This window comes from Parasteatoda tepidariorum, chromosome 2, assembly GCF_982258835.1.
Source record: "Parasteatoda tepidariorum strain Cologne lab strain chromosome 2, Ptep-v5.0, whole genome shotgun sequence".
Taxonomy (NCBI): domain Eukaryota; kingdom Metazoa; phylum Arthropoda; class Arachnida; order Araneae; family Theridiidae; genus Parasteatoda; species Parasteatoda tepidariorum.
Window position 1 is genome coordinate 8141589 of NC_141756.1, and position 27277 is coordinate 8168865.

Consider the following 27277-nt stretch of genomic DNA (forward strand, 5'->3'; position numbering starts at 1 on the left):
GAAAGCAGTTCCGGGGGTTGGCGAGCACCAGCGAGCAGGGGGCGAAGCCTCCTAGTTATTAATAATTAACGATGAAGTTTAAACAATAAAATATTTTTGAACTCATTTGGCTTAAGATTTGCAATACGCATGCGTGATGATGATTTTCCGCGCATACAGCTAGACAAGGTCAAATGTTTGTTTCTTTTAGACGCAGAAGCCTTCATTTTGTATACGTTCAATTTTTGTGCGGATACTTCGTGCCAGAAGGCCTTTATTCTTTTTAAGTTCTTGTTTTTAAAAAGACTTAGTCTTAAAAAATATTAGTGGTGGGTTTTCCAGGCTGGGAAAATGTAAACACTGTATATACACATATATATGTGTATAAATATGTATAATGGGCAAATGTGTACAAGTCAGTAGCAATTAACCTTAAAAATATCAGTGTATGGTAAAACGGCAGTGACACGTCACCTTGAAAATACAGTATGGTATGGTATGGAAACATAGTGACAATATACCGGGCAATGATACTCACTTTCCTTGATTAATTTAATTAATAAGAACAATAAGCAGCGAATAAAATCAATAGCCGCCATACAATAATATTTTCATTAATCTTTTGTATTAATGTTAAAATATAAGAACTTAAGTTTTCAAAAAATATATTTATCTGTAGATAAGCAAACAAACAAACAAATTAATTAACATTTAAAAACAAACTAAAATTTTAAAGCAATTATTTTAAATTGAATCATAAACATAAGTAAAAATCCGTATGTTTAATTTCATCTTTTGTTTATTTCATCTTTGTTTTCATTCCACTTGTTTATTTCATCTTTTCACTAAAACGGCCAAAGGATCTTAGCAAATCTCCGTTTTTATCATTTTCACCCAACAGATCCTCTCTGCACCCCAATTGTTAAGCAAGAAATCTGCTGCACTGTTCCGTCTTATATCTGGTCACATGACAACCTTCGTGATCACCTCAAACACATCACATTCTCTTCTGAAACTCTTTTTTTCTTTTGTTATCTTAAGGAAAATATGGATTATCCCATATCTTCGCATATCGCCTGCTCTTCATCGCATTCGGGAGAGCTAGTAGGGCGCTAGGGCACCCCTTGAGTTCATTTTTGTCAATTTTATTAATCTCACTTTTTTTAAAAATTTTACTTGATGTTCAGTTGTCTTGTAACGTGTAGTGTAGTCAGAAGTTTAAAAAAATTATGTGTATAATACAGTTTTGGTGTGATTAGACGAAACACAACTCTTCCGCAGGCAGCGTGAAACACACGGACGAAATACAGGAAACAAATTAGACACACGGGCAAAACGCATTAGACGAAACACACGGCAGCATGAAGCGCTAACATTCTCTTATTCAAGATATTTATTTTCTGGAAAAGAATATTGATATCAATCTTTCATGTAGCAATTAGTTTCAAAAATGGGTGATCACCTTTGCTGAGAAACATAACGCACTGCTGTGCGGACCCTCAGTTTAAGATTTTATTCTCCTACTCATTACTCAATATCAAAATATTTACACAAAACATTTATTTTTCTCCTTGCCTTATATTTCTATAACCTCTTGATATTCTCCTTTGCATTCCACTTTTAACACAACCAAAATTTAAGAAAAAAAAAATGTTTTGAAACAATTTAGACATAAATAAGGACAATTTGCATCCTATTTGTCTTAGCAATGGTTTATTAACGTTGAATTTCGACTTTAATAGACATAACTATTCATCGGGTAATTTATCGTACTGCTGCTATACTAACTCATTAACTATAATTGGAAAATACCGTTTTCTGCGTAGAAATTCATTGGTTAAATGAATGGGAAGATTCATCTAATCTCACAACGGTGTATTAATTTCGATTAATCATTAAAGAGCGGAAATCTAACGCAGAACTGGTACGGGAGATATCTTTCATTTCGTACAATAAGTGAGCATTTACGAACTTCCCATGATGAATATTTATGACTTTTATTAGGTAATTGTTAAAGCGAACGATAACTGTTTCTCATTAAAATGGAAATAAGTGATAGAACTAAAAATAAATTTTTAACGTTATCGAACTAATTGTTCCATAAGTTATTTAAAAGTATTTTTTACTATATATACATATTAGGTGACAACACAGTCCTCTAAAATGCGAAGATGGGCTACCCAAGCAAGTAGCAACATAAAAAAAAATTAAAGAAAAAAGCAGAGAATTGCTCCTTATAACACAACACCTTGAGTGAAATGTATGCTCCATTCATTTTATTAAATTATTATGACATTGGATAAAATACAAACTAAGACGTGCAGAAATGTCTTTGTATCTCAGTTTGCTTAAGATAAGTTAAATTTCTTTTTTGTACAATTCAAAATGGATGCACAGTCAGAAAAAAAAAAGATATCACCCTGAATAACTTTCGTTCTAATGATCGGATTTTCGCGCACTAAATGCCAATCTTAATGGTTCCTGGGGGTGACCTCAAATATGCTAATTATTTAGTGCTAACTATTAATTAAGTTACGAAATCAGACACAAAAACGTACCTTCGCTGGATAAACATGTATATTTTTTCACATATTTGGATTTTTAATTTTCAAAATATAGGGGGTAGCCGCAATCTGGGAAATGTGGTCCTCATCATAGTTTGGTCAGGAGAGCGATTCAAAGTTTGGACCCCTTAATGTTAATAGCACTTTTTGCGTTTTTAGTCATATTTTAAAAACTAAATAAACAATTAAAAAAAAATTTCACCCACTCATACAACTCATTTACTCAAAGATAATTTCATGCAAAAAAATTTTTTTAATTATTTTTTTAAATTTTTTTTATAAAATTGAGGAAGAAAAAATTTTGAATTATAAGGTATGATTCTTTTTATACATATTGATATACATATTTCTCAATGAAAAAAATTTAAAGTTTCAACTGCTTTTATTTATTAGAAGCTGAGATAAATTAAACTTAATTATCTTTAAAAAATAATTTGGTGACAATGAAGAAATATTTAAATGGGGCGATTAATATTAAAATATGGTTAACTTACGAGAGGAACTTGACTTCGCGCGCGTAGCGTAAAGTTTCATTAATATTTTTTTTGCTAATAACCGATTGCTAATCTTTTTATTTTTATTTTTTTTAGCTATAAAATGCGACGTTTCCTTTTTAGTCGTCTAAAAATTTATTCGTAATTTAGTAAAGAAATTAAAATAAAACATTTTATTGAATAAAAATCATTTTATTCAACGAATGTCGAGTTTTATAAAAGCATGCTTCTGATAGAATATGATTATACAGTAGATTGTGCTTATTTAATGTGATTATATTTTATTTTTTAGTTTGTTTCTTCAATAATTGATACAATTTCAATAATATACATACGCATGCATAGATTTGGAATAATATCTTTATCAATTTCTTAAATATACATTTTATAATTATTAATACGAATACGTAGTCAACATTTTTAAGCATCTTAAAATTTCTCAACATCTTATATATCGTCTTAATCTTAAAATAAATTTTTTAATCATCTGTCCGGCATGTTTCGCAGAACTATTTTATCAACTATTTAATTAAATATTAGCATTTTTAAAAATCTTGTTCTTTACGCTACTATGTATATTATTTCCTTATTAATATAATAATCAATTTTTTATTACTTTAATTTAGGTTTTCTTCAAAGTAATTCTCCTTTTCAAATTATTGTCAAGTTCTTTTTAAAGAAAACTAAGAAATATTGTCTGCTAGCTAGAAATAAAGTCTTGTTAAGAAATTAAAAACATTCTACTGTTTAAAATTACTTGATGCAAAACAGCTGACTATTTACTAAGCATACTATTTTTTCAAGAAATGAATATAAATTATTGATTGTCTTTTTTCGTTTTTGTTTCTGGTGGCTTCAACATAGATTATCTAAAATAGTGTTGATATTTTATAAGTCACTACAAAGAGTATAAAGATACCGAACATAAAAAGCTGTCGAATACGTAGGCAAAATTTTTAAGCGTCTTAAAGTATCTCAATATCTAAAATGTCGCTCTAACATCTTAGTTGTGAAATTAAATTCTTTATTATCTGACCACATGTGAATCACAGAACTATCCAACTAATTTTTTCATTATATCTTTTATTCTTTCTTTATGACACCGTGTAGATTTTTTTCCAGATAATATAATAACTATTTTGCTTACTTTTTATTGGTACTTAGAGGTTTTCTTTAAATTAACACTCGTTGTAAGTAATTGCTAAGTTTTTTAAGTGTCAGAACTATAGCCAGTTAGCTGATAAGATGTTAAAACTATTTTCTATGTTAAAATTACTCAGTGCAAAATGTCTGACAGATCGTAGTAAATAAGAGCACCCCTTTTTCTAAGCTTGAACAAATAAATTATTTACTTATTTACATTAGTGTTTCTTATTCGTTTGGTTTGTGAAAAGTAAATACATGTTAGTGCAACTCAAAAAACCACAATTGTTTGATTTTTTTTAAATGAACAAATTGGAAACGGAATTTTATTTTGACGTTTAAACTTATATATTACACAGTTAATTTTAATGAAATTGCTCTTTTAAAAAGGGATGTTGGAAAAATTCACTTTTGTTAAAATTATTTTTCAACTTTAGCACGATTCCCAAGATATTATTATAGTATAATTTGTTATTAGGAAAATGCCTTATTTTGTTAAACAGCAAATACTAAAAATTGAAATTTGTAAAAAGATTTCGAAGACGTGCCAATTTTAAAATCATCTGATGTTAAAAAAATGCAATAAAAAATACGCAATTTTAAATTTGTTCAATTTGATCCTATCGCTAGAGTGACGTCAGCGAAAACGTCATCAAACGTCATCAACGACCAAAGTAACCATTTTACCTAAGTGACAATACTTTTTAAAAAAGTTTTAAAAATAATTTTTAATCCTTTTGGGATAAAAGGTTTGAAACTGCAATATTTTTACTTTACTGAAAAAAGGTTTTTTGTACAAACATTTTCGTGACAATACGAAAAGAAAATTCCTATATAAAGTTGCCGTAAGGTTACATGCTTTCTGGGTTGTAACAAAACGTAATAAAGAAATCATAAATTTGTCTTCTATTAAAACACATTTGCGAAAATTTCGCATTGTTTGAGCCAGCGTTGATTGATAGTTCTGAAATTATATAGTTTAATGAACTGAAGAGTTTTGCTATAACAAAAAGCAATTAAGCGAAATTCCCATCTGCATAAAATATTCACGAAGAAATAACAGCTTATTTTCAAGAATGAAAACCTCATTTGCATTTATTAGAAGCTGGAAAATAATCGTTGAAAATTTTTTTTGAAGTATTTTATGCAAAACTATTCGTTAGAATTATACAAACCTTTGAAAAATTCATCCTCAGGGAATCTAGGAAACACTTTCTTAGAAAAAATGCCGGTAATGAAAAGTTTGGGGAAACTTTGAATATTTGACAATGTATGATTCAAAAATCTTTTTATTTTTTTTAACGAATTGTATTTTTGATGTAAGCAAAGTATTTTTTTTCCTCAGGTAATTTGCGTTTTCGAAATTCTTATCAAGGGAATACCAAACGTTAGAAAATTTGCAACTTATAACTATTTCTTTAATAAAGACGATAGGGAGTTGTGTTTGAATTTTTAGTGAAAGTGTTAGTATAAAAGTAATTTTGTATTTCGATGAAGTTTTAGATTACTTTTGATACTAGTATAAAATTAATAACTTATTTATTTTTATGTCTTGCGTATTTGTGTAATTGTCGTGTATAATTATGATATTGTGTTTGTATTATTATAATATTGGTTTTGTGAATTGGACTTTAGATTAATTTAAGGGAAAGAAATGAATAGTTCAACTCACGTATTATGCAATTTCGTAATTGTCCTGTGTAATTTTATAATTTAGTATACGTATTATGCAATTTTGTGATTGTCCTGTGTAATTTTATAGTTTAATATACGTATTATGCAATTTTGTTATTGTCTAATTTTATAATTTAGTATACTTATTATGCAATTTTGTGATTGTCCTGTGTAACTTTATAATTTAGTATACGTATTATGCAATTTTGTAATTGTCTAATTTTATAATTTAGTATACTTATTATGCAATTTTGTGATTGTCCTGTGTAACTTTATAATTTAGTATACGTATTGTGCAATTTTGTATTGTGATGAAGTTTCCGACTATTTTAGACAATATAAATTTACCACTAGTTTTTCTGTAGTGTTTTTTGAATTGAATCATACATTTAAAAATATTAAAAAATATATTTTGAATATTAAAGAATTTTTTTTTAAAATTTATATATAAAGAATTAGTTTTGAAGAATATATATTTATGTATAAGGAACAATTTTAAATTCATTGAATATGTGCATTTCAATTTTGCTAGATAATTTCTTACGATTTTTTAAATTCTGAAATAAAATATCTTAGGTTTTTCTGATAAGCTTCTTTGTACAGAATATATAATAATTGTTTCCCTCATAATACTTAAATGTTTTATTTTAATAATGGGGAAGTAGTTCTAAAAATGACTGCAACAACAAAATACATTTTAATAAATCTAATAATGGAATAGCAAAGCAACATTTAATTGTTATAGAATGCAAATTAAGTAATGTAGTTTCCGTTGGATCTCATTAAATTTTAATGCAATTATATTTTCTGATTAATTTAAATATCAAACAGAGATTTCAATTTTGTTTTTGTTTAATACGTGACTATTTAAAAAAAATAGTGATATACATTACAAAAACTGCATAAAAGCTACCTTACATTTTGGAACGAAATAGGTAAAAATAGAGTTAAACAGCAGATGAAGTCTATTGTTTAAGCCATCTCAAAAGAATTGTCTTGCATTATCTGATATACGAGCATTTGTTTAGTACGATTTATTTTATGGACTAATTTAAATTTACTTTAAAATGTATCGAAGTAATGAAAAATAAATATATATGATTTTATTGTTTGTGCTATCTTAAGTTTAGGAAAAACGACGCTTATTTAAAACATTTAATATTGTTCTTAACAGTTTCTCTGATTATCCCGAGTTAACTCGGGTAAGTATATATTGCAAATATTTTTTATACCGAGTTGACTCGGGTAAGTATATATTGCAAATATTTTTTATACCGAGTTGACTCGGGTAAGTATATATTGCAAATATTTTTTATACCGAGTTGACTCGGGTAAGTATATATTGCAAATATTTTTTATACCGAGTTGACTCGGGTAAGTATATATTGCAAATATTTTTTATACCGAGTTAACTCTGGTAAGTATATATTGCAAATATTTTTTATACCGAGTTTACTCGGGTAAGTATATATTGCAAATATTTTTTATACCGAGTTGACTCGGGTAAGTATATATTGCAAATATTTTTTATACCGAGTTGACTCGGGTAAGTATATATTGCAAATATTTTTTATACCGAGTTAACTCTGGTAAGTATATATTGCAAATATTTTTTATACCGAGTTGACTCGGGTAAGTATATATTGCAAATATTTTTTATACCGAGTTAACTCGGGTAAGTATATATTGCAAATATTTTTTATACCGAGTTGACTCGGGTAAGTATATATTGCAAATATTTTTTATACCGAGTTAACTCTGGTAAGTATATATTGCAAATATTTTTTATCCCGAGTTAACTCGGGTAAGTATATATTGCAAATATTTTTTATACCGAGTTAACTCGGGTAAGTATATATTGCAAATATTTTTTATACCGAGTTGACTCGGGTAAGTATATATTGCAAATATTTTTTATACCGAGTTGACTCGGGTAAGTATATATTGCAAATATTTTTTATACCGAGTTGACTCGGGTAAGTATATATTGCAAATATTTTTTATACCGAGTTGACTCGGGTAAGTATATATTGCAAATATTTTTTATACCGAGTTGACTCGGGTAAGTATATATTGCAAATATTTTTTATACCGAGTTGACTCGGGTAAGTATATATTGCAAATATTTTTTATACCGAGTTAACTCTGGTAAGTATATATTGCAAATATTTTTTATACCGAGTTTACTCGGGTAAGTATATATTGCAAATATTTTTTATACCGAGTTAACTCGGGTAAGTATATATTGCAAATATTTTTTATGCCAAGTAAACTCGGGAGTAGCAGAATGTGTCAGTACGTTTTGTTTTCTCACGTTTTTACTCTGCTGGAAGAAAAAGAAATTAAAAAAAAAAAAAAAAAAACAAATCTGCTGTGATTGGGACTTTTGCTGTTCGATTGTGGGGCTGCACATGTGTTTTGTCTGATTGTTTAAACAACGGTTGCTGAATTTACATAGAAAAAAAAGAGTAAAAAAATGGCGAATCGCTTCACTGGCTTTGTGTTGTCTCTTTTAAAAACTGTCATACAAAGACTAATATCTAACTTTTTTTTAATTTGCCCAAAATAACTCGAGTTAGCAAACTGATAGTAAATTAAATGTTTTTTACGCATAAAAAAATTAAAATTTAAACTTAAAACTTGTGTATGTTTTGTTTTAGTTCCTTGTATTTATTAATGCAATAAAAAAAATATGGTGATTTTTTGCATTTGTTGTAGTAGTTCATTTACGTCGCACTAGAGCTGCACCATGGGCTATTGGCGACGGTCTGGGAAACATCCCTGAGTACCGCACACCCTCAGTCCATACGCGGACTAATCCAAGTGGTCACCCACCCTCACACTGACCGAAGACAGTAATGCTTGATTTCAGTGATCGGCTGGGAAATGTGTCTTAACGATCAGTCCACTGCGGTGCTTTTTTTTTCTTCATTTGTTTAAAAAAAAATTGGTCAGAGAAGCGGTTAAAAAAGACAATTTTCTAAGAGGGAGGGGTAGTATTTTTTAAAAATCGTTTTAAGATGGTTGCAGTTCTAAATAAAGATTTACTTTAATTCAGACCTCAAATTAATATTAGAGTACTATGCACAAATTTATAATCGTTCTGTAAATAATCTATTAAATTTGTAGCAGTTTGAAAAATATTCATTCCTTTTCCTTCCAAAATAAAGTTATCCACGTCTCCAATTAATCGTCCATTGTAAACCGTATAACCTGAATTAAGAATGTACAAACAGAATTCCACATATTGGGAAAGGGCATTATGCAAAACTAATCGAGATTAGGACGAAATTACTCTTAGAACACAGAAGTGGAACCCTTTTGGAACTCGTACCCGAACTTTATGGAAGATTCCAAAGTTTTGGATATTAACTTAAGCTCGCTTTCCTCTTAAAGACATCTCAAGTGGAAGGTTTAATAGCATTTGTCGTGGACGAGGCCACGTTTATGAGTACATAAATTCAATAACTGGTCGCTGTCCTTGGGACGAACTATTTTGGAATATTTTCTGGAGCCATTTAGAATGAATTCCATTATTTGGTTGGGGAGATATGGACAGATGTTTAGGCGGCAGTTAACTTGTTAAAAAGTCTTTTCATTTTCTTGAAAAGTTTTCTGAAAAATTTATTAAGTGAGATAACTGTTAAGGAATGTAAACGGAGTAATGTTTACTCCTATTTGGGTTTTCAGCTTGCATGGTTAAATTGGGAGATAAGACAAAGTTTAAATGAAAGTTTATTATGGAAATTTAGGAGAAACTTCTGAGAAGAGTGCCAAATGTGTAAACCTCGTTATTGAATAATTTTATGCTGTTCATGAATTTTAGATAAAAATTTCTTCTTTTTGGCGTTTGTTTAAACAGAGTACAGGAGAAGTATTTCCCTTACCACGACATACAGTAATGTCAAATAAGTAAGATAAGTAAGAAATGACAAACACTGTAATAAGATAAAGTATGACTAAGATTAGACAATATAGATCTAAGATAAGACAAAGTATAAATGAATGTTTATTATGGAAGTTTAGAGAATATTCTGATATGAATGTTAAGTTGTGCGACCACTGTTGTTGAAGTGTTTTTAACTGGTAAAAGCATATAAGATAAGCTTTCTTCAATATCAAAGCAATTTAATTAAAGCATTTGCTTAGGCATAGAAAAAGAGAAGCATTTAAGTTACTGAGCACACAATAGTGCTTTAGAGTAAGCAAGATAACAAAGCTATGAGAAATAACACAAAGACTAAGGCAAAACATGATTAAGGTAAAATTTAAATAAAAGTTTATTGTTGAGGTTCAAGAAAAACTTTGAAGAGAGCATTCAATTAGTTGTACAATGTGCAAAAAATAAACGAACCAACAGAAATAACTTTTGATCAAATGATCGGATCTTCACGTTCTAGGATCCAATCATCAAGATTCAGGCGAGTGACCTCGACTATGTAAACTAATTAGCGCCAGACGATATTTTTAGTTGCGAAATCAGACACAAAAACAGAATTTTAAAAGAGTCGTATTTTTAAAACAGGATTTTTTAGAAACTATTTCACCGAATTTGCTCAAATTTTGCACTTTGCCATTCAACGTTGCATTTTTTAAAATGATGTGAAAAATTGCATGTCTTAAAATTCAAAATTTTTCAATTACTATTACATAAAAAATAAAGTTTCATGAAAGTCATATTTCGCATGGAATTATCTTTGGATAAACGAATTTTATAATTGTGTGCAAACATTTTCCAATTCACCTAAAAAGTGCTAGAGACATGGTGAAATATGCGAAAAGTTGAATTAACATTTAGGAGTCCAAATTTTGCTCTCCTGACCAAACTATAAGGACCCTATTTCCCAGATTGTAACTACCCCCCCTACATTTTGTGAGCCAAAAATCTAAGTCCATCGAAAAATAGGCATTCAAAGAAAGTACGTCTTTGTGTCTGAAATCGTAACTTGAAACATCGTCTCCCCTAATTAATTAGCATATTTGAGTTTACCTTCTTAAACCCTTTAGATTGAGCTTTAGAACGTGAAGATCCGATCATTAAATGGAAAGTTATTCAGGGTGGTTCATTTTTTATTTTATTTTGCCCACTGTACAACTCTACTGAACAGTTTAAAGCTAGCATGTGAATTTAAGACAAACTTTCTTCAATAAAAAACAATTATTATACAAAGGCATTTGTTTCTATAGACCAAAGGATATTCACTTATTTCACTTCCTATGAGCTCTAATAATGCCTAAAATAGGTGAAATAACTAAAGCTATGTTGCTTGTAGAGTGAGAGAAAAGAATACCTCTTTTTTGAACCGATGATTGAAAGTTCTCGCATTTCATTCGATACATCTTCCCCACTTTCTCTTCACTTTTCCCTCCATTTAATCACTCATTTAATTCATTCGCTTTTTTTACTCAGCAATTCACTCACACATTAATTTTGTTACATCTCTCACTAAATCAAGAATCATTATCGAATGAGATATCGTTTTCGAAACTAAATAAAAATCAAACAGTCGGCATGGTTATATAAGCTTATATATATATATATATATATATATATATATATATATATATATATATATATATATATATATATATATATATATATATATATATATATATATATATATATATATATATATATATATATATATATCTTTATATATATATTTCGACTGTTCGTGTGTATGTCACTGAACTCCTCCTAAACGGCTGGACTGATTTAAATGAAATTTTCTGTGTACCTTCAGAAGGATTCGAGAATGGTTTAGATTCACAATAGAACATTCTGCCACAAACTGTTCCAGCGGTATCAGCGAAAATCGAAATGGAATTTTCTGATTGGTTAAAAGTTAGCCATTGTTTTAAATTTTGCTGTAAACGAATCAGTTTTCAAATATCTTGAAGATAACAACAGTGATATTTTCTATCTTATAGTTCTATTCTTTTAGAAAAGTATTTAATCATAATTCGGTTCTTTATTTCAGGTGAGCACAAGCACGTAAAATCAACGAGAATAAGTTTCGTAATTATTGGTCGTATCACGGATTTAGTATTGTGAAAACTGTTTAATAAAAATCAAGGCAAAAGCAAATTTTATTCATCTTGCACGCTTTTAATAATTATTTATATTTAGTATGCAATTTTAGCTCAATTCAGAATGCAATTTTTCATTGCTGACAGTTGTCATTTGAAAACTATTAGATTGTTTATTATTACAAAGTTTGCGAATTCTCATTCATTTTAATTATTTCATTTTAAAAATAGGAGTAGACTATATTTGAGGGTGCCCCTTGACTCTCACCAAGTTGTGATAGCGGTTGATCTCCAAGCTGGTCGATATTGAATCCCAATCGTGATTCTGATTCGTTTAAATTTCAGCGTTATTTTTAAATGTTCAACGGTATATGTAATTTCAGAAGTCCGTTAGTTCTATGTTGGATACCGGCTGGTTAGGTTACTTTTGCTTCTGATCAATAGGATCGAAGGCATGTGGGCAGTCATAAAAAAAGGACTTTAGAAAAAAATGTCACCGCCATTCCGATACCACAGACGCCATTTTCAATTCGTATTTCGCCAAATTTATGTGGCGATGGAGGAACACAGATTCTATTCATGATAAATTTAGACAGTATCTAACTGCTATTAGAGAATTCTGTGCACCTAAAACTGAGGAAATTCAAGCTTAATGAATAAGTGAGATGTTTTTTTTTCCTTTTCTTTCTGTGCTTACTCCATTAATTTTTATTTCGATTCAAAATGCATTTTATTGGGTTCATTAATTTTGCTTACATTGGGTTCATTGCAATTTTATAAAGTTTTGGCCGATGTCTTGCTGAAATTTTCCAATGTATTATTAAAATATCATTATGTTTTGGCAGCCATTCCTATTACCGCGGTGTTCCGCGCAAACAGGAATGGTGATAAACATAAGTTACCAATTTCGTCAAGGGGCACCCACAAGTATATTTTTACCAAAAATAGATTTTTGTTTTAAATTTTATCATTATTATATTTCTTATTTAATTTATTTCATTTTTATTGCTTTTTTATTATTTAAAATAAATACGTAAATTTTCGAATTAGCAAATTTGCGACCACTGTCAACTTCTACATTTCTTTTTGTTTGAAAGAGAATATTTGCAAAAATATGCCGCCTAAACGAATCGCTCTTAGTCGATCAACATCTCAAGCACGCAAGAAGAGAACTAACCGTGTTTCAGAAAAATCGGAGCAACGGGAAGAAAGACTTGAAACTAATCGAGAACACAATGCTTTAGCCCGTTCCTTAGAAACGTCTGAGAAACAGGAAAGAAGACTGTTAACAAATCAACTACGCACTACTCAAGCCTGTTCCTTGGAAACATCAGAGCAACGGGAAAGAAGACTGTTAACAAATCAACTACGCACTTATCAAGCCCGTTCGTCGGAAACATCAGAGCAACGGGATGCAAGAATAAAAATCAATCAAGAACGCACTTCGCTATTCAGACGCTGCCAATACTCTGATTTGAATCTCAGTGCATTTCACTATGATCCAACAACCAACTATAGTCTTTCACCCAAGCGTCATCATCGGAAAAATGGATTAATTATGTATGTTTTGTAGTGCTCTCAAATTTAAGAACGAAACAGCTGGAATTTGCTGTTCTGGAGGCAAAGTGTAACTACCAGATTTAACGTCGCCAGCCGAGCCATTATCAACGTTGTTATCGGCTCAAGCAAATCAAATCAATAGAAACTTTTCTTGGCGAATATAGGTCAGTACATTCGTGTTTCCAAATGACTTCATTCGGTGCTGCTACAAGTATCGGTGCGCATATGGACAGCTAGAGTTATTTATTACATTCACATGCAATCCTGCTTGAGCTAAAATTAAAGAGCTTTAGTAACTTAGGCAAACATCATCGGATCTTCATGATACATTATCACACGTGAGTTAAAACAAATATTAAGCTCTAAACTTGGTTTTATTGCGAAAAGTCATGTTTTTAGAGAGACACGGTGTTTGATGCATTTTATTGAACTGCAGAAAAAGAGAATTGCCACATGATTTGGCTTATTGAAAAACTCACACCAGGACAAATTGGTCAGCTCATATCAGCAGAAATATTCATGACGCCATTGATCCAGAATTATTTCAGATCATCATCCAAAATATATTTCATGGTCGGTGTGCATCACCATACAAGTCTGTTTGAAAATGTACTAACGATATCCTGGAGAATTAACTGTTGAGACTATCACTGGTTTTTTCACCATTAAATAAAATTCTCTATTCAAATCATAATCACAAATCCACAAATCTCATTTACACACTTAAATACAAAATTTAAATTCAAACTGAAAGCGTTGCAACGCACGCAGGGTACAGCTAGTATATATATATATATATATATATATATATATATATATATATATATATATATATATATATATATATATATATATATATATATATATATATATATATATATATATATATATATATATATATATATATATATATATATATATATATATATATATATATATATATATATATATATATATATATATATATATATATATACAATAACCTGTTTAAATGTTTTAATAGTGGTTATAAATTTTAGATCACTTTTCACATTTTCAAGATCAATTGAAAATTGAAACTTCTGCGTAGTTGTATAATACATCCTGTTGATTGAGATTTATATTTCCGAGAGATTTTTCATGTTTTGGTAGCAGGAAAAAGAAGATCATTGGCTTTTCCTGGTATGGGAAAGAGTTATCCTCGGAGAAGAGTTAATAATAGCCATAGGAAAGAAAAGAATCCAATAGAATTTCTTCAAATTTTTCTATCTAATATATTTTTGCCAATGTTAAGCTTTTAATATGAATTGAAAAAAGGAAATTTTTTATTTTGATAATTATAAAACGAAAAAAGAAATTGAATCTTTCGAGTAAAAAAAAATCAATAAATAAGAATTTGAATTTCAGTGTTGTTTTGATTGTTTGTTGTTGTTTATAAAGCAATTGTTCATACAATTGTTTATTCAAAATATAATTAGATTTACCATCGTTAACAACATTTTTAATGACATTGCAAAAATTAAAGGTAAAAAATAAGATTCAAGCAACTTTTTGAGCCTATAAGTATCTTATTATCTGAGGTTAGTGGATTCTGTTTCATGACCAAAATGTAAAAATATGCACTGTAATTAAATCTTAAAATATTACAAGAGTGTTACAAATTAAAATCTATCTATTTTTTGTGTAATAATTAAAGAGAGTTAATCAAGTTTAATTATTGAATTTTTCAAAAATATTTTATTGCATTTCTAAGTTTACTTTTCTGTGTTATATATTTCTTTGTAAAAATAGCATATTCTGCCATTATTTAAAACCTTGGGTCCCAAGAGCATAGAGTAGGTGGTAAGGATACTTACCACTCAACTCTATACAAAAATATAAGGCCATGTAATAAAAAGTGAATATGCGGTGGTGGAAAAATTATAACTTTGCCTAGTTTTTTTAATGAATAAGAATAAAACCATTTGTTTTTGTATTCACGTGTGGTACTAAGATATTTCTTGCATGTTTAGAAAATTTTTCTTGACAAATATGTTACTTGTTTAAAAACTTCATTCGCTTCAAAAATATACAAATTGAAAATAACAGTCGATATGTTTCAAGTGCTCAAAAATAGGCTCCCATTTTCAAGACTTGCCAGACGTGAGAGTGGTATTTATTTAATTAGTATTTCTTATCGCGAAAGTAGTATTTTTATTTATAAGTATTTATTTAATTTAAATTTGTTAAATATTTTCATGCATTAACTATGGAACAAAATTGTGGAAACCCCCGTGTCTTGGACTGCGACAAAGAAGGTTAAATATTTGCGCCTCTGTGCTTCCGAAGAACCTCAGCACTTACAAGCGACTATCACGCAAATGTTTATCCCAGCTGTGAACTGATCGCTAAGACACGGTTACCAGTAGAACACCGAAGTCGAGCATCCAGTGTGCGGGTGGGTAACCACTTGGATCAGTCTGGGAAGGGACCGAGAGTGTGCGGTATGGGTCCTCGTTAAACTGTTCTATCGTAAAGTACTCGACTTCGCGCTCAGGTCGCCGGGCTACCGAAGTGGGGGTGCCATCCCCTCTGCAGAGCATCGAAATTGTGATGGCATGTCTTCGGATCATCCTCAGGAATGTTTCCCAGACCATCGCCAATAACCTCTTGTGCAGCTCTAGTGCAACTTAAATAAACTACAACTACTACAACACACAAATGTTTAATTAAATAGTTGTGAAATATATAAGGAGAACAAATGAATTTCTATGATGCAATCACTCTTGAAAAAGTGCATTAGTATCTAATTTTATTACTCCTTATACACAACTTATCTACATAATCTTATAATCTATCAGAAATTGCGAAGCATTAATCTAGTTCTACAACTCATTAGTATGTCATTTACTGAAAACTATTTAATAATTTCTGGGCATGACTCTGACACCCTCTTCCCTGTCACAGATTAAAAATTTAATATCAGTTCCACTATAATCGTATTCAATTCTATGAAATTAATCTTATTCTAACTAAGCCCTTCTAACTAAGCGCTAACTAACTAGGTTACTTAAAGCGTTAAAGTTTCCCAGTGACTTTGGGTCACGAAACAGTTTGCAGTTCAAAATAATAGTTAATCGTTCAGTCTGCACGTTTAAGTTGGGATGATTGACGAACTTGGGTCCTACACTGAGGCACATGAAGTAACAGATTCTCACCCTTAGGTCACCAAAGAACCTCTGCGCTTATAGGCTCATGGCAAACAATAACCTAATTGTAGCTAGATCACTTTATTTATTAATTATTTCTGGATTTGTATGCGCAATGTACGAAATAACTAATGCGTTGTCAAATTGATCAATTCTTCAAACTAAAAAATAAAGCGATACAAAGTCCGCATCCGGCTTGCACCGACCATAGTGCTGACTTGTAATATCCTCAGTGGTAGCCGGATCATGGGTTAGATAACCCTTGCCGACAGGCTAATCGTGGGAGGTTCTTGTCGTTTTCCTCTCCATGTAACGAAATGCGGGTTAGTTCCATCATAAAGTCCTCCACGAAGGCACATTTCTCCCAATACTTGATCTAAGAGTTCCCATGTCTTCAGAATCGGGTTCAAAATCGCAAGGCTATGGAATATTAGTAGTCGCAAACTCAAAAATTGGGTCGACCGTTCACCAAGGGTTATAAAATTATAAAACATGCCAACTCTATCTGCGAAATGATCTCGTAGTACTTTATGTACGACTAGCTTATAAAGATATGACGAGATCTTCATCAATAGGGTGTTTTAGACGGCAACAGAAGGAAATCCATGGCCGAGGCGCTTTGTCCTTCTATTAAATGTTCTAAGCGGGTTCGAGTCGGAACATCACCTTAAATGTACAGTTGTGTTATCCCTCACTTACTTGTGCAATATGTTCTACAATTTGACAAGTCGTTCTTCGTATTAAACACACAAGCCCGCATAGTTATGTGAACAAATAAATTACTTCAATAACAGGAATTTTATACGAAAAAATATCCAGTAGTGATCTGTTCGTTAAGATACGGTTCCCAGTAGATCACCAAAGTCAAGCATCACTGGCAGTGGTCAGTGAGCGGGTGGGTGACCACTTTTATCTGCCTGCAGAAACGTCGAGGGTCTGCCGTTTAGGATCTCGTTAAGCTGTTCGAACGGTTAGAGCTCGACTCCACTCGCAAGTCGTCTGGCAATCAAAGAGAGAGATATCCCCTCTGGAGAGGATCAAAACTGTAAGGGCCGGACCATCGCCAATTGCCCATTGTGCAACTCTATATAGTGAGGCGTAAATAAATCACAACTACTAATTATACTACTGCTACAAAAATATTAAAGAAATGAGTGGCTCAGGCATTGAGGTCCAAACTACAGCAAATCAATACCCACAGGTTTAAGTTTCGAAATCCCTGAGAAGTCTGAGTGTTGACAAGTGAACCGTATACAGATGTATAGTTATAATAATGATAGGTCAAGGTCATCCTGGTTATTACATGAACCAGGTTTTAGGTCATCCAGGTTCAATACATCTCATTCAAACGACAATGAAGTTGGTTTTAGTTCAAAACTCGTATATCGTGGTCTAGTAAGCTGCAAATTTCTTCGTTTATATCAGGGAATGAACTAATGATCTGCGGTTGCATTTCGAGACTTTAGTATCCAAGCCATTGTGACCATATTTAAAGTTAACAAGAGAAGGTCGCAGGTTCGCGCATCTAATGTTAATGAAGAACCTTTACGTTTACCTACCTAAATTGAGAACTTACATCAGAGAAGTTATTTTGAATGATTTTGGAGCATGAATGTACGACTCGGTGTATTGAAATTTTAGATCTTAGAGTTTTAGTGTCTGATATTTTGAATGCTTTCTTCATTGAATTTTTTTCTCATTCAGTGCTTCACATGTTTTGATGGATAAAGTTTTTGTTCACCAAGATTAGTGCTGAAATTTAATTCCTCGTGCTAAAGGTTGAGTGTCTAACCGATTTTAGAGCCAGAAAAATCGATAGTTTTCTGGGTGACAGGGAAGCAGATTTGGAAAACTCGTGATTACTATCACCATCTGCTTTTTTTCTAGTGTAGTGTACGCATGTCTTCACATTATCATGAAGATAGATATAATTTTTAGGCTCGTGTGCTCAATTTAGGCTTATAGACCTTCGTCAATTCAGATAGAAATTTGTCAGATAGAACAATTCAGAGAGGGACATCATACATACACCCAGGGTTACGGTGGGATTCGAACCCGCTACCTTCACGCTTTGCACGGCATTTGGTGGGTGATACCGCTTGACCAGGGTGGTCTTGTGTCACTTGGCTACCGTGGTATCTCATAAGTGGATTTTGAATGCGTGACAACTCAACGATGCGTGACAACTCAATCTCTGATAAAACCTATATAAGTTCAAAATTTCCTCATTTTGACAGAAGAGTATTCAAAATGAAGACTGTTAAGTGTTTCGTTTTGCTGTGCAGTGTTTTATTTGGGATAATTACTGTCAATGGTAATGAATTTTAATATTTGATTTCGTTTGTTCCTTTCGTTTGAATTTATCTTACATTAGTTATTTCCATTTTTATTTATTATATATTATTTATTAATTATTATTTTTAATTGATAAATTAATTGAAAAAATCGCAATATAATTGCCGAAAAGCCTTGTGTGGCCTATTCCTCAAGGTCTAGCTGCAAGCTAGGCCATGTCCGGAAGGTCACGAATCCTCGAAGTAATATACAATTAGAGATGCAGTTAAAGGTCCTCTTGCAAAGGTCAGCAGGGAGAGTCTGAAATATTTTTTTCTCTATTTACTAGCTTCTAAGACTAGCGGCAGATTCAAGAAAAAGAACACTTTTGAGTGCCCTATGGAATATGGAGTGTTTGCTAATCCTACTGACTGTCGGAGATTCTATACCTGCAACGGAGATGTAGCTTACGATACCCCCTGTCCCACTCCTCTCTATTTCGATGACTCTAAGAAACTCTGCGTTTACAAGACTAAAGATCTGCAGTGTGGTCCCGTTCCAATGAGTAAGTAAAGATTCCATTCTTAACTTTTCTGTTTTTCAGTACTTCTAAAATTTTAATTTTTTATCAAAATTTTAAAGTTTGTTTTATCTTAATTAAAGCATTTATTAGCCATTTGTGGTCGAGTGTCTCTATGTTTTGTTTTTGCCCAGTAAAATGTTTACATTAATTTCAAAATTTAGATTAAATGTAACTTTATGGCTACTATGGTGAATAACTGAACTATTGATTAACTAGAGCAGGTAAACTCTAGATTTAGTACGTTTTTTTGTTTAGCTTTTTAAATTTTTCTGATATGTATATCATGACAAAGATCCGGAAGTTTTCATTAATGTCACCTAAACTAGTTTTGAATGCTTTTTATTCTCTTTAAGTAGCATCTAGTTTTTTTTTGTCTTTACATATATAAACATAAACACCTTAAGTGCTTAACAACTCTAAGATTTTTTGCTAAGCTGAATGAAAAATGTAAATTTCAGATATTTTTAGGAGGAAGCTAGCTATTAAAATTTTAAAGCACTTTTCGAATTTTTTTTAAAAACAAAACTATGAAATTCTGTTATTTAATGTAATAACAGGAAAAAGCGCTAGAGATGATATCTGAATCTATTGTGTTCATAAGGTTCTGTACGTTACTTTCCTGTCCTACCTCTACGTCCGGGATTCATGTTTTATTGTATTTTAGAGTTTTTTGACACTCTATAATGGAGATTATAAAGCTATATAGTAGCTTAAAGGAATATTACATTATATAGGAAGCTGTGTAATACTCAAATGGATTACAATCTAGTTAGTATTTCTTTAAGTATAAACTAATCAAATTAAACTTGTAGTAGATAGAAAAACTTTAGATTTTGTAGTGTCAGGTTCCACGCATTATTTAAAACTGTTAAATTATGGCTTCTGACATCGGAAATGTTTTACATTGCTGAAGAGTGATTTTTTTTTTGTATGCCTAATCTTTAAATTTTCAGCGCTGATTTGTAGGTTTAAGATACTAAGTAAAACTTGAAACACAAGCTGAAAGTTAAAGCTCCCCCACGAATTGTCGGTTGAATCCTAATTACTTTAAAATCAGTTTAACTCTATAGAAACAATTTGGTACACTGAATTTATAGCCCTAATTGACTATTCTTGATCACTCTCTTGACTGCTTAGCAAGAGCCTCCATTGAAGACAAACTACTGATCACAAGAATACTCTAATATTTATCATATTTGAAGGTATTCAGGATCAAACCTTTTTATATTCTGCGCAATAAGTTTCAATGAGAGCTTCTGCAAGAATCCAGATTCTAAACGTACAAAATCAGTTTTTTTTTCAATTTTCCTCTTAGCTTGTTGTCTGAAAAGCACAAACTTTAAAATTTTCAACCAACGAGGAACTTAAATTGTGAAGAAGGAACCAGTTTTACCCTCTGCTTGCGATGCTCAGCATGGTAAAGCTTGTCATTCTGGTTGTTCACTTTTGGAATCGGATGCAAAAATTTAAACTAGATGTCAACGAGTTTCTAGTTTTATCTTAAATTTGATTGGGTTATGGTAATTGTCTCTTTCCCTTTAAATGCATAGAAACTTTGTTTTTTAGACTAAATATTGACCGATCAGTTGTTCAACAGGAAAGTGTCTATGGAATGTAATTTTAGGCGTATATTTTTAGAGTGCATTTGTCTGGGCTACTTTGATTGCGACAAGACTTTGATTAAACTTCAATAACATTTAAATCGTTATCTTTGTAAAATATTGAATGAATTTAAGACATTTAATACCTAGAGCATAAACTTTCACATAAGTTTTAAAATAGAATCTACTTTAATTTGAATAACTATTGTTCGCATGAACTTCAGTTCTAAAATTACTTAGCTTTTATAGTTAAGGGCGAACGGTTATTTGAGCAAAGGAAATAGTTATATAAATCAATCTTATTTATAGCAACTCCAGTTCCTACAACTCCTGATCCTAATGCGTCTCCAAGCTGCGAGCCGCAATCCTGTCGCTTGCCAGACTGCTTCTGTAGCGAAGATGGTACTCTTATTCCTGGTAACTTCTTGCCGAAGGACACTCCTCAGATGATCATCCTGACATTTAGTGGAGCTTTGAACGTTCTGAACGCCGAACCTTTCAGCTTCCTATTGAACGAGACTAGACTGAACCCAAATGGATGTCCCATCAAAGCCACGTTCTTTGTTCCTCACGAGTATACCAGTTACTTCTACGTCCAAAAGTTGTATGGCCTTGGTCACGAGATTGCAGCTCAGACTATAACGTGAGTAATTAAGGCTTTTTTTGATCTGTTCCAGAGTTCAGTTGAGTCACCTGTAAGTTAAAATATTGGAGTTTATAAACGTGTAATATCATTTTGAGTTTTTGCTGCTTATTTAACCCGATAAGGATTACGTATACGGTTCATAGGTGCCATCACATGTGGATATTTATGGTAACTAAAGAGCAGACAATTTTGCAAAAGGTTGCTGTTGAGACTTTTAATAGCTCCAGACAAGCATTCATGGAATTTTGTTCTGTCAAATCCGCTGTCGAGGACTGGCTACTGCCCCCGCCCCAGCCAAAAACTGGAACATGGCGACAGAACCAGGATTCTTTCCTTTTCAAGACAAATTAACTTTCCTATAGCTCCTAGCTAGCGGTCACCTGAAATATCAAAATCTCTGTAGTGAACTTTTCCCCATTGTCCTAACTTTTCTGTTGTCCTTCATCAGGCCACGCTCAAACATATCTTCTCGGCAGAGAAGAAATCCAGTAGCCTTCTGCTTGTCATTGATATGCTTAAAGTTAACTGTTTATTCGACCTGGTCTGACTAATAAGGAATACACACGTGATTGCGCTGTTCTCCCTTCATCGCCCATGATATCACCCATAAAAAGAGCCTTTTTGTCTCTAGCGGCTGTAGATTACACGGACATGGTCTCAATACGGTTCTCTCGTATTAAGAATCCAAGCTCCTTAGTTCGTATAAACTCTGAGTTTGAGCCGCGATAGATCAGGGGATAGAGCGTTTGCCTTTAAATGAGGCCAACCGTGTTCGATTCCCAGTCTATACGAATTCCGCATCCGGCTTGCACAGACCACAGTGCTAACGTACAATATCCTCAGTGGTAGATGGTTCATGGGTTAGTCCCCTTGCCGTAGGCTAACAGTGGGAGGTTTTCGTGGTCTTCCTCTCCATGTAACGCAAATGTGGGTTGGTTCCATCAAAAAGTCCTTCACGAAGGCAAATTTCTCCCAATACTCGATCCAGGAGTTCTCTTGACTTCTGGATTGGGTTCGAAATTACTAGGTTACGGAGTTTAACATTAGCAGCCGTAAACTCATTAATTTAGACTGGCTGTTCACCGACGGTTATTAAAAAAAAAAAAAATCGGAGTTTGCTGTTGGAAGCCGCCCTCGTATCTTCGGTCCTGATGGGGGTTAAGTAAACTGATTTCATGATTAGGAGTCAATATATTCTATTTCATTCAAAGTTTCTGTTTATAACTTTACTTCGAAATATTTGGTGCGTAATGCCGTTTACATTATACAGAATGGAACCTTGCGGTTCATGTGCCATCATCAAAATCCAATTAATCTTTGTTTGAAGAACTTATTGAGAGCCGTGTGATTATAAGCCATGTCTATATATTGAGTCTGAAAGCTAAAGCCTTATTAAAGCTATGTAATTAGTGACAACTAAAGCTTTAAGGATTGATTTAAGAGACTTAGTTGCGATAGACAGTTATTTTGAGTTGCAAAGCTAAAATCAAAATTAACTAAATCTGTAATCCTCTTAAGATTTTCAATCAATCTGGAATTTTTGTAAGAATTTAATCTTTTTGGCTTTAAGTAAATGTTTGATTATTTTGCTTTCGTAAATTAACATTAAATAATCAAACTTAAAAATATAATTTTAAACGTGATTGTTACTGCTATTTATAAATACTGTTCAGATTATGATTAAGCTTCCTTTTGTATTAAGATTTTCGAAGTTTTAAGTCTTCGCTTCTTGACCAGTTTTATTAAAGAGTTCTTAAAATGTATAATCGTGATGATTTTAGGCGAAACGTTTGCATTGCGTATTTAGAATTTTCTTTTTCAACCGTTAATTAATTATAAGCAATACTTAGACAGATGAAGTAATATTTTAGTTATACTGCCTTAATCTTATATCAATTTTAATAGAGTGGATAAGATAACAAATACTTTGCTAGCTCCATGTATTTCAGAGCTTGGATATATCACATTCTGTAAAATGACAACCTCACTAGGTTTAAAATTAAAATGCAAGGGTAATCCAATATGTATTAAAGAAAAGGGACTTGTTCTTGGGCGTGCAATAAACTGCAAATTTCAAATATTACATAAACATGATTGCTTAAAATTACTTTTATTTGATAAATTTTTTATTACCAACTAAACTATTTTCCACAGAACCTAAACTAATCCACTATTGTAAGATTTCTTTTGTTTATGGGCTAACAAATTGACTGCGGAATTATTGTAACCAATGTATCTTTTTGAAGGTTAATTCGAATTTTATGAAAGAGAATCTGAAGTAGGAAGCAGATTTAAAGGTTCTATAACAATAGGTGCAAATTTCCTATTAATGAAATTTTGATTGCAAGATACGGTGATTTAATTTTAAATCTGAAAACTTCGAAATGACAAATTTTTTAATAGAGGCAAATTTAAATTTTCTCATTGTAAGAATCCGAATGAAAAATTGAATGAGGGAGTATCCAACTCAGAAGTATTACTAAGTCTAAGCTTTTTGTTCATTTAATGAAAAGAACCAGGCACTCTAGATATTTTGAGTTTCATCCTTGCTACTGTTTATTTTCATATCATTTAGTTTAGTATAAATTCTTTTGGATTTAGTAAGTTTTTCTAAACTCAAACAATTAAAAGAAAATTTGCGGAATTCTGGCTAATTTTAGAATACTGAAATTTCCTCTTTACTCTCTCGGCTAAGACTCTTTATTTGCCAAAATTTAAATTCTTATATACGGGTGAGGTAAATGAAAATTCTTTTAAACTAAATCTACATGTTTGTATGGATTTTTTCCGACAAATTTGAGTACATTGTTTAAAGTTTTATTTTGAAATTTTAAAGAATGCATACTGTCTTTCTTTGCATTTTCAAACCAAACTGAGCAATTCATTTTTATTTTGACTTTATTTTTAAAATTTTCATTTAGAAGTTCGATTTGAAAATAATTTTATAGGTAAGTTTATTTAAAGTCTTTTTTTTTTTTTTTTTTTTAAAAAGCTATAGCACTTGAACTTTCTGCTTAAAACAAAATATTCTGTGTAAATATAAAATTAAGCAGTCTTGAGTTGTCGGACTATCTAACTCCTAAACAAAAGAAACTTGAAATTTTTTGTTCATTGAGACTACAGGTATAAGGTCCTGTTATGCTTACAGATTTAAATTTGGATAAAATGGAGATTGCTGGAACTATTAATTTCAATAATTAAAATCTTTACTTTCAGAAATCGCCAACCCGAAGAATTCTGGCCTAAAGCTACACACGAAGAATGGGTCGAGGAGGTCATTGGTCAAAAAGAAATACTACGTACTTTTGCAAATGTCTCCAGAGAAGATGTACTCGGCATGCGTGCCCCTTTCCTGAAACCTGGTGGCAATAACATGTTGAGCATGATCTACGACTATGGTCTGGATTACGACTCTTCCTTGGCAGCGCCTTTGTCAGAAGTACCCTTGTGGCCTTACACTCTGGATTACCACTTACCACACAAATGCATATCCGAAAATTGCCCTACTAGATCTTTTCCTGGAATCTGGGAATTTCCCCTCAATACTTATTCGACAGCTGACGAAACTGGAGCTACTTGTGTCTTTCTGGATCAATGCGTCTTTCCTGACGATCCCGAAGTAATCTTCGAGTTTTTAAGTTTCAATTTCTTACGCCACTACACTACAAACAAGGCACCTTTTGTCATGAATTTCCACGTCAATTGGGTCACAGATGACAGCAAGGTGGCAGCTCTAGATGTCTTCTTGGATCATGTTATGGAAACTTACCCCGACGTTTGGTTCGTGACCATGCAGCAGGCTTTAGAATGGTTGCGCAACCCTGTTCAAGCTGAGCAAGCGAAGGTCTTTGAGGCCTGGAAGTGTCCCAGGACGAGGATGCCCAGTTGCAACATTCCTCGCACTTGCAGAGTCAAGTTAATGGAGGGTGCACGGGCTGACGTAAGGTATTTACAACTCTGTGGGAAGTGCCCCGAAAGATATCCTTGGTTGAATAACATCAGGGGTACGAAGGAAGGCAAAAGTGTGAAAGATTTGGTCCAAAAAACTACTACATAATCTTGTTCTGGAACTGAGTTCATTTGTTATTGTTATACTTAAGTTGAATAAATTTTAATAAACTTGTTTAGAGCTTTAAGTGTTTAGTTTCCTTCTGATGCTAAAACTCTAAGTATTGTGTAATATGGTATCGCTTCTAAATAAGTACTTTAGTTTTCGATCTGTCTACTAGATGACACCGAGCTTTGCATAACAAAAATTGCTGGATTTTTCATCAGAATTATTTTTGTAAACTATTGAAAATGTTTCTTAACATTATCCTTCTCCTAGTTCTCAAGTTATTCGCAGAAATTTTTAAAGCGATAGAATTGGAAAATTATGTTATTTTGAATTATGAAGTATTTGAAAATTAACCAGGGCGTGTTTCTAAATTGAAAGGCTATTCTAATTTCAGCTTATCGGCGTGCTTCGATTGACTATTTAAGAGTTTAACTTCCAATTTCTAAAATAAAGATTTTGGTATCTAAATTAAATCTTAAGCATGTTCAAAGGCCATTTAAGATTGCCATTTAAGTACTTTCATTATTGGAAATTGTTTAGAAATGATAAAATTTAATCGCCAAATTAAATGAAGATGAAATTTCTTTTTTTTTTTTTACAAGTTAGCCGATCCCTAGTTACTATTTGATTATCACTTGCAAAGTTTTTCTTGTTTTAAAAGTAGAAAAGAGGGATTATTTCATTTTCAAGGAACCAGTGACTCAAGCTAGAGTGGCGTGGTCTGTGATGTAATTTTTTAGAAGCGTTTAAGTGATCAAGAAGCGTCAATTTTTTGTATTTGACGGTTTTAACATTTTTGATCTGTATGAAATTTTAGCGAACAGGCTTTAATTAGCAAAAACTTTAAATCTCAAGATCTTTGAAGTACCTCTTGATAGTTTTCATTGCGCTTTGATCACTAGCGTAAAGCAGAACTTTGATAAAGTGATAACTCTACAGCTGATAAAGCTTTGACAACTCTACAAAAGCTTTCCGGATGATAAAATACTTGAATGAGAAAGTTAAAATAGATAATACTTTGCTAAAAATTTCATTCGCTTCGAAAATACTCTAATTGGAAATATAGCAGTCTACATGTTTCAACCGCTAAAAAAATACGCACCCATTCTTGAGCCTTGCCAGACTTTAATAAGAAACAAAAGTGATTTGAAATACAAAACGAAAGTTTCATGCGAAAAACTAACAAATGTGGGAAAACTGGAAAAACCATAGTAACTGAGAGAAAAAAAAATTAAAAAACAGCAGAAAAACCACAGTGGCAGTCTGGCATTTGTATATTTTTTAAGCTCAAGATTTTTTAGTTCTAATATCTTACCGCTTCAGTTTCTTAGTTTATTTAAGTCAAAATCAGTTCAGTTTATTTAATGGTTTGCCTTATTCAGCTTAAGATAAAATTGATTTTAGGTTGATCTCTACTGCATGGGTAGACCTGGAATCCTTTTGCTCAATGAATGCAAAGGTTAATGTTCGTCTATAAATTACACTTTGCATAGCAAAATTGGTAA

The 27277-nt window shown here is 31.7% G+C and overlaps 1 protein-coding gene across 1 annotated transcript; it reads left to right on the plus strand.

Annotated features, from left to right (window-relative positions):
* Positions 1–18858: 18858 nt before the first annotated feature.
* LOC107453331 (chitin deacetylase 7) lies at positions 18859–25851 on the plus strand. Its single transcript, XM_016070110.4, has 4 exons — positions 18859–18925; positions 19235–19450; positions 21379–21712; positions 24932–25851. The coding sequence occupies exons 1-4, from the start codon at positions 18862–18864 to the stop codon at positions 25770–25772; spliced, it is 1455 nt and encodes a 484-aa protein (XP_015925596.4). The 5' UTR covers positions 18859–18861; the 3' UTR covers positions 25773–25851.
* The last annotated feature ends 1426 nt before the right edge of the window (positions 25852–27277 follow it).